The sequence below is a fragment of the Rhinopithecus bieti genome, unplaced genomic scaffold, assembly GCF_001698545.2.
Source record: "Rhinopithecus bieti isolate Rb0 unplaced genomic scaffold, ASM169854v2 scaffold_10354, whole genome shotgun sequence".
Lineage (NCBI taxonomy): Eukaryota > Metazoa > Chordata > Mammalia > Primates > Cercopithecidae > Rhinopithecus > Rhinopithecus bieti.
This window is the reverse complement of record NW_016806491.1, coordinates 914,903-926,846: the sequence shown is the minus strand read 5'-3', so window position 1 is coordinate 926,846 and position 11,944 is coordinate 914,903. Positions and strand designations below refer to the sequence as shown.

The following is an 11,944-nucleotide window of genomic DNA, read 5'->3' as shown; positions in this document are numbered from 1 at the left end:
AAAAAAAAAGTTAGCTTTTAAAGCATATGCAGATTTGATCCTTGCTTTCCTTACCCGATGGGAACCTTTTTGAGCTTTTGGCTATTGTCAGGAAAATATAGCAATTAAATCCCGTTATGATAATAGCTACAGAAATGTAGTACTTACAGTGGCAGGTACTATTATAAGTGTGTTATTTATGTTAATTGATTTAATTTAAAAATACAGAGATCTTCACTTAGGGTATGACAAAATAAATTTTATTCCACCAAGGGGAGTGGGGTGTGGAGGTGGGGATTGGCTGGTTCTAACAGGATTTCCCCCATCCTTTGCTGCAGCTGCTCCTATTTATATATAACTCTGGGCTGCAACCCCTCCACCACACCCTCTGCAACCTCCTCATAGTGCTGTGGGAACCCTTCCCAGTGTTTCTTTCATCCTGCAGGCAGCAGGGTTCTTGGCTTGGACTCACACAGTTCTTTCAGTCAGAATCAGAGGTAATCTGCAGAAGCTATAATATCTCACCGAGGTTAGTAATTGGACAAAACTACTGAACTCTCAGGCTGTGAGGAGCTTTTTTCATTAGACTAGTGGGTGGGTCTGATGCTTTTTGGCTGCTGGGGCACTCAAGGAAGGATTGAAAGAGAAAGACAAGGAGAGTCCTCAGAAATGGGGTACCACTGCTTCTAAGGTTGTGCACGCTCTCTTAGGAAGTCGTGTAGATTAGGCCAGTGCCTGATGTCACCTCTCTTGGGCAGAGAGAGGACAGAAAGCCATTAGAGGACAGAAGGCCATTGGTTTGGGTGTTTATTTTATGTCTGCTGCATCTCATAAAGCCCCTGGGTTATGGAAGGAGAGTTTAGGTTGCTCTGGACAGAGTATGGGCTTCTGAGTCAGAGGGAACTTGAGTTTGGCCCCTTTTGCTGCTGCTTACTACCTGTGTAGATGTGGGCAAGTTATCTAATCCCCTACATTCTTCATCTTTTCATCAAATTCAATAAATATTAAGTGCCTGCTATATGTGGCTGATATAGGCTTGAACAAAACTGTCTATTCTCAGGGAAACAGAGGGTGACAAACAGTAAACAAAATGAATTAATACATTATGTAGATGACAATAAGTGCTAAGACTGCAGTTTTAAATAGGGTAGTCAGAGAAGGCATCACTGATTAGGTAACATTTGTACAAACACCTGTAGGACCTGAAGGAGAAGCCTGTTTCACTAGCTGGTGATAAGAACATTCCTTGTAGAGGGACCGTAGTGCAAAGCCTTGAGGCAGGGGTGTACCTGGTGTGCTGGAGGAGGAGCAAGGAGGCTGGCGTGGCCAGAGCAGAATGAGCCAGGGGAGCAGGAGGTGATGTAATCAGAGAGGTAAGTGGGGAGCAGATGCTGGAGGACTTTGGAGACCATTGTCCAGACCTGGGTGCTTATTCTGGGTAAAATGAGAAGCCACGGTGGTGGTGAGGGAGAGGGTGTTTGAGTAGAAAAGTGACATGATCTGACCTGAGGTTTAAAGGATCACCTTGGTAGTTGTATTGAGATAGTGTGGGGAGGGGAAAGGAAGAACGGAAACAAAGACCAGGCACGGGGCTGTTCAGCATCCAGCTGAGAGGTGATGGAGGCCTGCCTCAAGATGGGAGTGGTAAACCAGGGAGAATGGTCGAATCCATTTAATAATAACCAGCTGATGGGATTCTGAGGTTAAATGGCACGCGTAGGGAACATGGGCTTGTAGGTTCTCCACAGAGGGTAGCTGCTGCTCTTATTATTGAGACTCTTGTTGTAGGACAGTCTCTCTCTTTTTTTTAAAACAGGGTCTCGCCCTGTTGCCCAGGCTGGAGTGCAGTGGCATGATCATAGCTTGTTGCACCCTTGAACTCCTGGGCTCAAGAGATCCTCTGCTTCAACTTCTTAAGCTGGGATACAGATGTGTGCTACCCACCTGGTTAAATTTAAAAAAAAATTATAGAGATGTGGCCTTGCTATATTGACCAGGCTGGTCTCGAACACCTGGACTCAAGCAAGCCTCCTTTCTTGGCCTCCCAAAGTACTAGGATTATAAGTGTGAGCTACTGTGCCTGGCTGAAGGACGGTCTTGAAGTAAAGGAAACAAATTGGGGATTTGCCCATCCAGTCTGCAGCAGCAGTATGGGGAATAGAACTCAGACATGTTGGCTTTAAACCAAATAGAAGGCTTCCTGCCTTTTGCTTTAATGAAAATTCTAAATCACTGTGCAACCACAGCCTGGAAATGCTCAAAGAAATCACGCACACATCACAGAGCTCCTGACATCACAGCTTCTTTTTTTGGCCCCACCTTATACCATGTGAGCTTAAACTGTAAAGTAGCGAGCTTGGTTTCCATGAGTCACATGTGTCCACAGGTAAGTTTTGTGGCTGGTTGGCCTATTATGTCAATTTCAGACTAGCTTTTATGGTTTTAGTTTCCCTGTATGTTCTCCCCTCACACTTTCTTCTCTGCAGGCAGAGTTGGTCTAACCCTGACCACTCTGGGGCTATGCTGGCTCTCCATTTCCTTACCAGGCGTCTGTATTTCTGCCTTCTCCGGGGGCTGTCCTCCCGTATGCACCATCTGTGCAATTTCAGTACTTATCACCCATCCTGAAGTGCTTAGTGATTGAGTAGTTGGAAAATATACAGTGGAGAAATCATTGTATTTTCATTTTTTAGTGTTCTTAAAAGATATGAGATTTCTGTTGTGTTTAAGTAAGGGATCAGTATAGGAAACAGCAACTCCTCTAGGCATTTTAAGCAGAAGGAGACAGAATTGAGTGCTCACAGAGTCACTGGTAGGGCTGGGCCCTCAGAGCAACTCCCAGAAGAGTGAAGATCTGGTCCTCTGGCAGGCCTGCCAACTCACAGGACATTAACTGGAGCTGTAGGTTCTAGAACCCACTCTTTGCTGGTTCCAAAGTTCAGGAAGCCTGAATGGAGAAGGGTCTGCCACTACAGTGCCTCCTGGCACTTGAGAGTGGCCCTAGAGTGTGGTTACAGAAAACCTACCCATTTTGTGCAGTCATTATGGAAAACCATATGGAGGTTCCTCAGAAAATTCAAAATAGAACTGCATTGTAATCCAGCAATCCCACCTCTGGGTATATATCCAAAGGAAATGAAATCACTGTCATGAAAAGATATCAGCACCCCACGTTTGTTGCAGCATTACTTAAAATAGCCAAGATGTGGAAATAACCTGTGTCCACTGAATAAAGGAAATGAACCCCAATGGTATATTATTCATCCTTAATAAAGGAGAGCCTGCCATTTGCGAAAACATGGATGAACCTGCAAGACATTATGCTAAATGAATAAGCCAAACACAGAAAGATAACTACTGCATGATTCCACTTACACGTGGAATCTTAAAAGTGGAATCATAAAAAGTCAAACTCATAGAGTAGGAAAGTAGTTGTGGGGGCTGGGGGAGGGCGGTGGAAGCAATGGGAAGATGTTAGTCAAAGGGTATAAACTTTCAGTTATAAGATGAGTAAGTTCTGGAGATCCAGTGTGCAGCATGGTGACTGCAGTTAGTGTATTATACTTGAAAATTGCAAGGAGAGTAGATCTTAAGTATTCTCACCACATACAAAAGTAACTGAGGTGATGGATGTGTTAATTAGCCTGATTGTGGTAATCATTTAGGAATGTATGCATATATCAAAACATATTTACCTTAAATTTATACCATTTTATTTATTTTTATTTTTTGAGATGGAGTCTCTGTCACTCAGGCTGGAGTGCAGTGGCACAATCTCAACTCACTGCAGCCTCCACCTCCCAGGTTCAAGCTATTCTCCTGCTTCAGCCTCCTTAGTAGCTGGAATTACAGGCGTGTGTTACCATGCCTGGCTAATTTTTGTCTTGTTAGTAAAGACGGGGTTTCACCATGTTGGCCAGGCTGCTCTTGAACTCCTGACCTCAAGCGATCTGCCCGCCTTGGCCTCCCAAAATGCTGGGATGACAGGCGTGAGCCACCACACCCAGCCTAAATTTGTACAATTTTAATTTGTCGGTTATACCTCAATGAAGCTGGATAAAGTGAAACAAAAGCCCACCTCCCATTCCACAGTTTGCTTGCCAGCCAAAAGCTGCCTAGAGAAGGCCTCTGCTTCACTTCTTCCTCCCTAATTTTGCACAGGTGACTTTAGTTGGTTCACATCCCGATCTCTAGCTGCAAGGTGTGGAGCCTGAAAAATGTAGTGTTTAACTTTCTGTCCTCTCCAACTAGGAGGCAGATGAGGTAAGATTAAACAAGCCAGTCCCTAGTCCGCCTCACCTTGTGCTTGTCTGTGGTGAATACTGCAGGGGCCTCTCCTTCCAGGTGTGTTGGTATTGGCCAGTGTTGAGGATTCCGTATGCAATATAAATAAGACTCTATGCTAAACACTGAATCCAACTGTCAATATTTTCCAAGCTTATCTCCAGTACATTACTGTGTGCTTTGTAACAGGGTAACTTTTATTATCAGTCAACATTGTGATGAGCACCTCTGATATCTGTAAAATAAACAAAGTGGGCTCCAATCACTGACAGGCAGATTTTGGTTTGTTTATATTTGAAGAAAATAATGAGTTTGTATTTCTATTGAATGCAGAATCTTTTATGGTTCATATCATTACATAAAAAGACTGGGCTAGTTGCATTATGTATGTAAAAATACATTCTCGATGTTGGATATGAACAGCAATTTTAGCATAGTCTTCACTATAAAAATATGCAGGGGTGGATGTTAAGTATAGGTAAATAGCAAGGAAAGCACACACTGGCATTAGCACTGGTTTTTACCAGTCCGATTTCTCTGGAGTGCAGAATTACCCATTTGTTGCAGCTCTATGTTGAGCATGTTCTGTAAAAGTTAATCAGTTTCTTTAACCATTAGCTGATAAAGCAGCAGGGAATTAAGCTAGCCTAATTAGTTTGGGAATTAAATCAGACAGAACAAACAGAGCACGGGTAGCAAATGGATGTTTGGTGGCCTCATTGGAAGAAATAGGTTACCTTTGATATTATGGTAATTCCTTGTCTTCATGGGATTCCTGAGAAGTGGCCTTTGCTGATAAAAACTGAAATTGGCAGATCAGTGTCTATTTGAAAATTGGGAGTTGGGATAAAATAAAGTAGCACATACACATCTAATCCTACTTTATATATACATACATATACTATAAAATATATGTAGTAAATGCTCCAAAGATACCTGCTTCCAAAACACTATATTCCTTGGTACTTCTTTCAAATCATTTTATTTTATTGTTCAGGAAACTTTCCTGTAGCTGTGTCCTAGACTGATCCAGCTGCCAGTTTTATATTATGCAGCCTACACTTTCCCCCCCAAGTTTGATTATGAATATGTTCATACATACAGCAAAGCTGACTTTTATGGTGAACACCTGTATACCTACCGCCTGCATAAATTCTATATTTTATTAAACTTGCTTTATCACCTGGATACCACCTGTATTCGTGATTTATTGCTGTATAACAAATTACCCCAAACTTAGTACTTTATTTAAAACAATAAGCGTTTAGTATTCCGCACTGTTTCTGTGCGTCAGGAATCCAGGAGTGGCTGGGTGGTTCTGGCTCAAGGTCCTGTGTGAGGTTGCGGTCTAAGACATTGGCTGGGGCTGCAGTCTTCTGTACTTTGATTGAGCCTGGACAATCTGCCTCCAAGAGGTCTCGCCCACTTGGCTGTTGGCTTGAACCTTAAAGGATAGCCCAGGGCAGGGACAAATGGGTGTTGACAGTAAGTGACCTAGAAGTGATGAGAGTTGGGGAAATCAGGGAATTCCCAGGAGGTGGAATTTGCCATAGCATCCCAGCCAGGGCACAGGTGCAGAAAGAGAAAGAGAGCATGACTCAGAGATACACATGGAGGGCAAAAAGGATTTCCGACAGAAAAGATAGATTACACTGGGGGAGGTGGCTTTAATGGCTCCTAAAGGGAGGATGCCTCAGCTACTGAGATTGAAATTGTTGGACATGGTCATCGACATTAGAAAAACAGCAGCACTGAGATTTATTTTCCTGGTTACCTATATTTTATTCACATATTTAACGTGTTAGACTGAGGTTGAAATATTGCGAATGGCCCCACTTTTAAAGCTTTGCCTTACTGGGAGATTTTTAAAAAAAATCTCACGGCACATCTTCCTAATTTTTAAATTTGTATTCCGTTCCTGACCCCAGAATAGGGCCAAACTAAACAACAGATCTGTGGGAATGTTTGGCTCTCCATAAACCACAAGGACTCCTCCAACACAGAGGTGCAGTACCCACCTGGGCCAAGGAGGGAAGGTGCAGGTGAGGAGGGTGCTTCTAAAAGGTGTATGGAGCTGTTTGTTGAGGGCCGTGAAGCTCTTGCACAGGGATGGGAGGAGGCAACTCACCAGAGCTCTGGGTTGAGGCCAGCTGCCCTCCCTCTGGGCGACTGTGCACCCTCCCCACTCTCCCTGGGAGGTGGGCGCTTCCTTTGAAGTGCACCAGTGACCTGCCTCTCTCCTGGCTGCTTCCTGATGGCTTGCTGGCAGAAAGTGGGCTAGGGTCGGCTTGCCCAGAGGGGCGCATCCAGGTGAGGTTTGCCTTTTGGAACCAGGTAGGGAATGTCTTGGTGCTCCCTTGATTTGAAGGAGAGGACCATCCTTTATTGGCAAAGAACAGAGAGCAAACAGTGAAAAGACCACAGTGGGCCAAGTCAGTGACCCATGAATAAAGAATTCCAAGCTTTTAGTGCTGGAGAGCCTTCGCTTAAAGATAAGAACGAAACATGAAGCCAAGGGACCGGACAACTAGTTCAAGGGCGGGCTAAGTAAGACGTGGAAGTCCTGGTTTTCTGTTACTAAGGGCTGCAGTTTATTTTATGCCTACTTTGTATGTGTTGGATTCTGTAGAATGATACTTCACACAGTGCCAATTCATTATATTACACAGATAAAACAACACTGCCTTTATTTATTTTTTTTTTCAAAATAATAAAGGTTATATGGTACTTAATGGCATTAGCACTTGCCAGGTTCTGTTCTCCATTCCTTACAGATAGAAATCCTCTTTAATCTTCTAACAGACCTATGAGGTGAATACCATTACTTTCCCCATTTTATGGATGAGGAAACTGAGGCCCAAAGAGGTCAAGTTAACTTCTCCCAAGTAATGTGGTGATGTCTAGATAGTGAGTGATATCATTGGGATTTAAGCCAAGTATGCTGACTTCACAATCCACATTCTTAACCACACTATACCTTAATCGCCTGTGCAAACATTAGCACTGTTCACTGGCTTTTCAAAGCTTTCTGTTTTCCAGGCATGTGATGGGCTTGTGTTTCCTGGCCTCCTTGTGTTTTTGGAGCCATGTTTCAAAGCCACTACGTCTAGCCATGTTGAGAGAAGTATGCTATATCAGTTTTGGGCTGAGTCACTCAGTCACCAGTGTGTGACCCTCCAGATCTCTCTTGCCCTCTGCTGTGGAGACTGGCAAAGCTCCAGATAGTGGTTGCTCTGTCAGTCTGGGCAAGTTGGAGAGGAAACAGCCTCAGCCAGCCCTAAGTGTATGTAGCATAAATGCAAAATCAGCTTGTTATTTAGCTACTGAGATTTGGGGCTTGTTACCACAGCATAATTTAGCCTATCTTTAGTCACGTAATAATCTCAGATGTGCCTAACGTATTAAGAGGCACATTAGTAAATAGGTTGGGCACTTAAAAGTCTTTCCGAACAGTTTATTTTTTTTTTAGCCTCATTGGGAAGCTTTCATGTTCTTCCTTATATACAGAAAGCACCTGGTACTGTGGCAATAGCATAGAGCAGAGCTTGAGATGGAAAGTTCTGTTTTTTGGTCCTTATTATTTTTGTTAATTCAACAGCTTTATTGATATCTAGTTCACATACCATAAAATTAAAGTGTATAATTCTGTGGGTTTTGGTATATTCATAGAGTTGTGCAATAATCATCACAATTAATTTTAGAAGACTTTCATCACCTTCAGAAGAAACCTGTGCAGTTTATTAGCAGTGACTCCCATTTCCCCCCAGTCTCCCTGGCCCTAGTCTACTACTGATATAATTTCTGTCTCTATGTATTTGCCTTTTCTGGACATTTTATATAAATAGAATCATGTGAAATGTAAGTTCCACGAAGGATCTTTGCTTTGTTCTATGCTGTAACTCTGGTACCCCTCACAGTACCTGCACATAGTAGGTGCTCAGTGTTATATCTGTTGGGTAACTGAGTGGTTGCTGAAGGTTGGAGCGGAGAGCTAGATGGTGATGGCTGGTGTTGCTTAGCATTGCCCTGGACAGGTAATAAAGGGAGCAGTAGAATCACCTGCCGACATCTCTTCATCCAGAGACTTCTGTGTCAGGGCTTATTATGAGGATGCAATCATAGGCCCAGGGAAAGCAGCTGCCCTTGACATGGGGTTAGTCATCTATAAAACACCCCTTTGCAAGGCTGAGGTCATGAAGGGGTATGAGTGGGCCCACCACAGCCCGATTCTTCTTACTCCATAGACTCTTCCCAAATACGTACTTTTCTCAGGACCTCACTGGATTCTTTCTCCTCTCTGGTTCCTGGCTACCTGGCCAGAGCTATGGGTTGTAGCCATTTCTTAGAGGCACACCCTGAGGCATTGGGAGATTTCCTGCTCCTGCTCTGAGTAGTGCTGCAGCCATTCCTGGCTTGCTGGTCTGGATTTTCTACCCCTACCTGCAGACCCAAGCCTGGGTACCCTGTTTACTTTAAGTACTCATCTTGCATTATTATTATTATTATTTTACAAAAATTACCGACTTAGTTTATTGGATAAAAACAGTAGTAAAATGGACATAAAGCCAAAAGTGAGAACAGAACATTTTCATATCCTCCCCACACTTGAAAACATACTTCCCATCATCTGGGATTCAGGTGTTAGGGACCCAGAGCCCCTGCCAAATCCCTCTCCTCATCTTCCCTGGAAGCAAGGGTAGGAGGAAGTCAGAGACAATCTCATTCCTTGTCTACCCAATCGTCCCTCAAAATCTCTGGGTTGGAGTGAAGCAGAGAAGAAATAAGGGACAAGGCGGGCTAGGGACTGACCTCCAGGGCCCACTGCCAATAATGTCCCATATAGCTATCGTTGTCCATATCTCATCCCTAATAGGTACCATTGTCAGGCCTTGGGAGAGAGAGGAAAAGGGGGTGGATGGTTCGAGAACCAAATGTGGTCTCCAGACTCTCCCAGAGTCAGCAAAAGCCCTGGGGTGACCACTCCAGGACTCTAGGAGCCACTCCTTTTCCCTCCAGTCCAGCCAAGAGGTGAAAAGGAATTCCTTGGGACACAGCATCCCAAGCCACTCTTAAATCTCCACGTCACTTTCCTTGTCATTGTCATGGTCTCCATCACAGAACTCATTGGGTGCCTCTGGCCTGCTGTAGTTCTCCTCAGGACCCCTCTCCTCTGCATTAGCCTCATCAGTCCTGTCATAGGTCAGGAGGTCTGCAGGCACGTCATGAATCTGGACACTAGGTGCATGGTTCAGCATCTTCAGGTTTTCAAAGATTGGCGGATCTGGTCCACATACTGGTGTGAGTTCTGATTCTCGATGTGGGTGCTGACATCTGGATGAATTGTGAAGTCTGGGGCAAAGTATTCGAAGTATTCACTGTAGGGAAGCTCCTCACTAATGGCCTCTTCTACCAGCAGCGATGTCTCATATGTCCAGCAGCGGGCAACATTTCGGACAGTATAACCACCACCACCCAGCACCAGTAGAGGGATATTGAAGCTCTTGACATATTCGACACATTCCCCATGCCCTCGGATGCTGAGGTTAAAGCAGCCCAATCGATCACAGCCCAGAGAGTCAGCTCCACACTGGAGCACAATGCACGTGGATTGGTAGAAGTCCACTACCTGGTTGATAACTGGCTGGAAAAGATGCTTATAACTGTGGTCATCAGTGCCATCCCACAGGGGCACATTCAGACAGTAGTAGTGGCCACTCTCTGCCCCGACTTCATACATGTCACCTGTGCCAGAGAAGTGATTTCCCTATTTGTGGAAGAACACCGTCATGACCCGGTCAGTGAGGTAGAAAGCTTCCTGAACCCCGTCACCATGGTGGATGTCAATATCAATGTAAAGCTCCCGAGGGTGGTACCTCAACACTTCTTGGCATGGTGCAGACCACCAGCCCAGTTAATGGGCAATATCACGGATCTTGTTGTTCAGCTGGGTTGCTCCTTGCAGAGATGCGCCTGTGTAACGCGAGCAGAACTCAAAGAGCCCGGGAAACACTGAGGATCATCTTCTTATAGAGACCGTAATGCAGGACCAGGCTATGGGTCAATGCCAGGCGATGGGGCCTCATAGGGTGTCCAGCTCCGTAGTGGAAGTTGCCCATGTCAGGGTCGTAGAAATAGGCCACGGTCTTGGCCATGGTGCCAGCAGGAGCAGGTCCCGCGCCTCCACCACCTGCCGCCAGCCCCTCCAATCTTATATTATTTAAGACTTTAAGGAGGCAAAGTAGTTACTGGTTAAAGGCATAGTCTGTGGGGTCAGGCACTCTGAAGCTTCAGGGTCAGATCTGCCATTTATTAGCTGTGAACCTCTGGGTGAGTTACTGAATCTTTTTTAGCCTTTATTTCTAATCTGTAGAATGGGCATATGAATAGTAATATGAATAGATTTGTAAGGGTTACATAGAATAATGCATATAAAGTGCTTAGTGTAGTGCCTGGCCCAGGAATTTGTTTGCTATGGCTTTTGACATAATCTAATTTGGTCCTGATATTGTTGATGTCACTATTCCCTAGGGAACAAAAGAACTACATTTTTTCTGTTTTAGGATTGCCTTAATGATTTGCTAAATGATTTTGTGGCAGATAACTGAATTCCCGTGCTTGTCATCTTCTGAAAGGGAAGTCAAGGGAAATGAATAGAGAAGTGTGGCCAAAGCGGAGACCAAAGAACCTCAGAGTGTTTTTTCAATTTTAAAACATTAATTTTTTTTTTTTTTGTAGACGAGGTCTCACTCTGTTGCCCAGGCTGGTCTTGAACTCCTGGGCTTAGGCGATCCTCCCACCTTGGCCCCGCAGAGTACTGAGATTACAGACCTAAGCCTCACAGTTTGGTCTTAGGTATGGTCCTGATTGTGGGTTACCTTGACTGTTCTTTGAGTCCTGGAGAAGTCAAGATGAAAGCAGTTACAAGGCCTTATGATAAGCCTGTATGGGCCATGTAGGTAGACTTCCATGCATAGATGGTATAGAAAAGTAAAAATGATCTTCTACTTTGATCATTGTTACTCCCAACATAAACTTATAGCAATAGTCTTAAATGCCAGTAAATTCTGTATTTGTAAAACATCCAGTAGAGAGGTTGGGTCTCCTAATGAACAAAGGAAAGTTTGCAGTGTTAAGTGTTATACAGGTATGTCATCACACTCTATTCTCTCCACTCCCACATGAACTACCATGGGACAAATCTAAGCCACCTCTTGGTTTTGGTCTCAGAACAAGTGTCGTTCTCCAAGTTGTGGGGCAGAGTGCAGTCGGGTTTTTGGGATCCCATGCTGTCGTTGGGAACCAGCTGTGCAGTCTGGAGTGTGGGGCTGTGGCCAGGGTGGGCACAGGGAGCAACATCTGTGTTTGCTGTTGGGGTGAACCTGTACTTTGACTGGAGGAGATATTTTCAGTGCTTTACCAGTATTAGTGAAGCATAGAATTGAATTTCCTGAAAAGTGTCAGAAATGCCAGTAAGCTTAGCAAATGGATGTGTAGCATGTTGCACATTAATATCAGTTTTAATCAAAAATACTGATTGGGATAGATTTCATAGCTACTCTAGAAAAAGTAATGATCCTTGTTGTCTGTCTTAGAAGAGTGAATGGTTTCCACTCAGAAAATTCAGATCTGGGGTCTCATAGTTCATAGCTGTTTTTTTCTTTTCTATTTCTCTCTCCTCCCT

General features: G+C 44.2%; 2 protein-coding genes across 8 annotated transcripts in view; one reads left to right on the top strand and one right to left on the bottom strand.

The window, feature by feature from the left end:
• Window positions 1–11,944, top strand: part of ANKRD6 (ankyrin repeat domain 6) — a 211,739-nt gene that overhangs the window by 74,274 nt on the left and 125,521 nt on the right. Inside the window, exon 1 of one of the 7 annotated variants that reach the window (XM_017876795.1) lies at window positions 1,333–1,352. The exons of 5 other annotated variants lie outside the window; for them this stretch is intronic. The gene's annotated coding sequence lies outside the window, so the exon portion shown is untranslated. Of the gene's footprint in view, window positions 1–1,332; window positions 1,353–2,334; window positions 2,366–11,944 lie in introns of those variants that run through there. One more of the 7 variants, XM_017876792.1, reaches the window with a different exon arrangement.
• On the bottom strand, window positions 9,158–10,415 carry LOC108532627 (histone deacetylase 3-like). Its single transcript, XM_017876805.1, is given in 3 exon segments — window positions 9,158–9,535; window positions 9,538–9,916; window positions 10,272–10,415. Coding segments are annotated over 3 exon segments (726 nt in total). The 3' UTR covers window positions 9,158–9,332.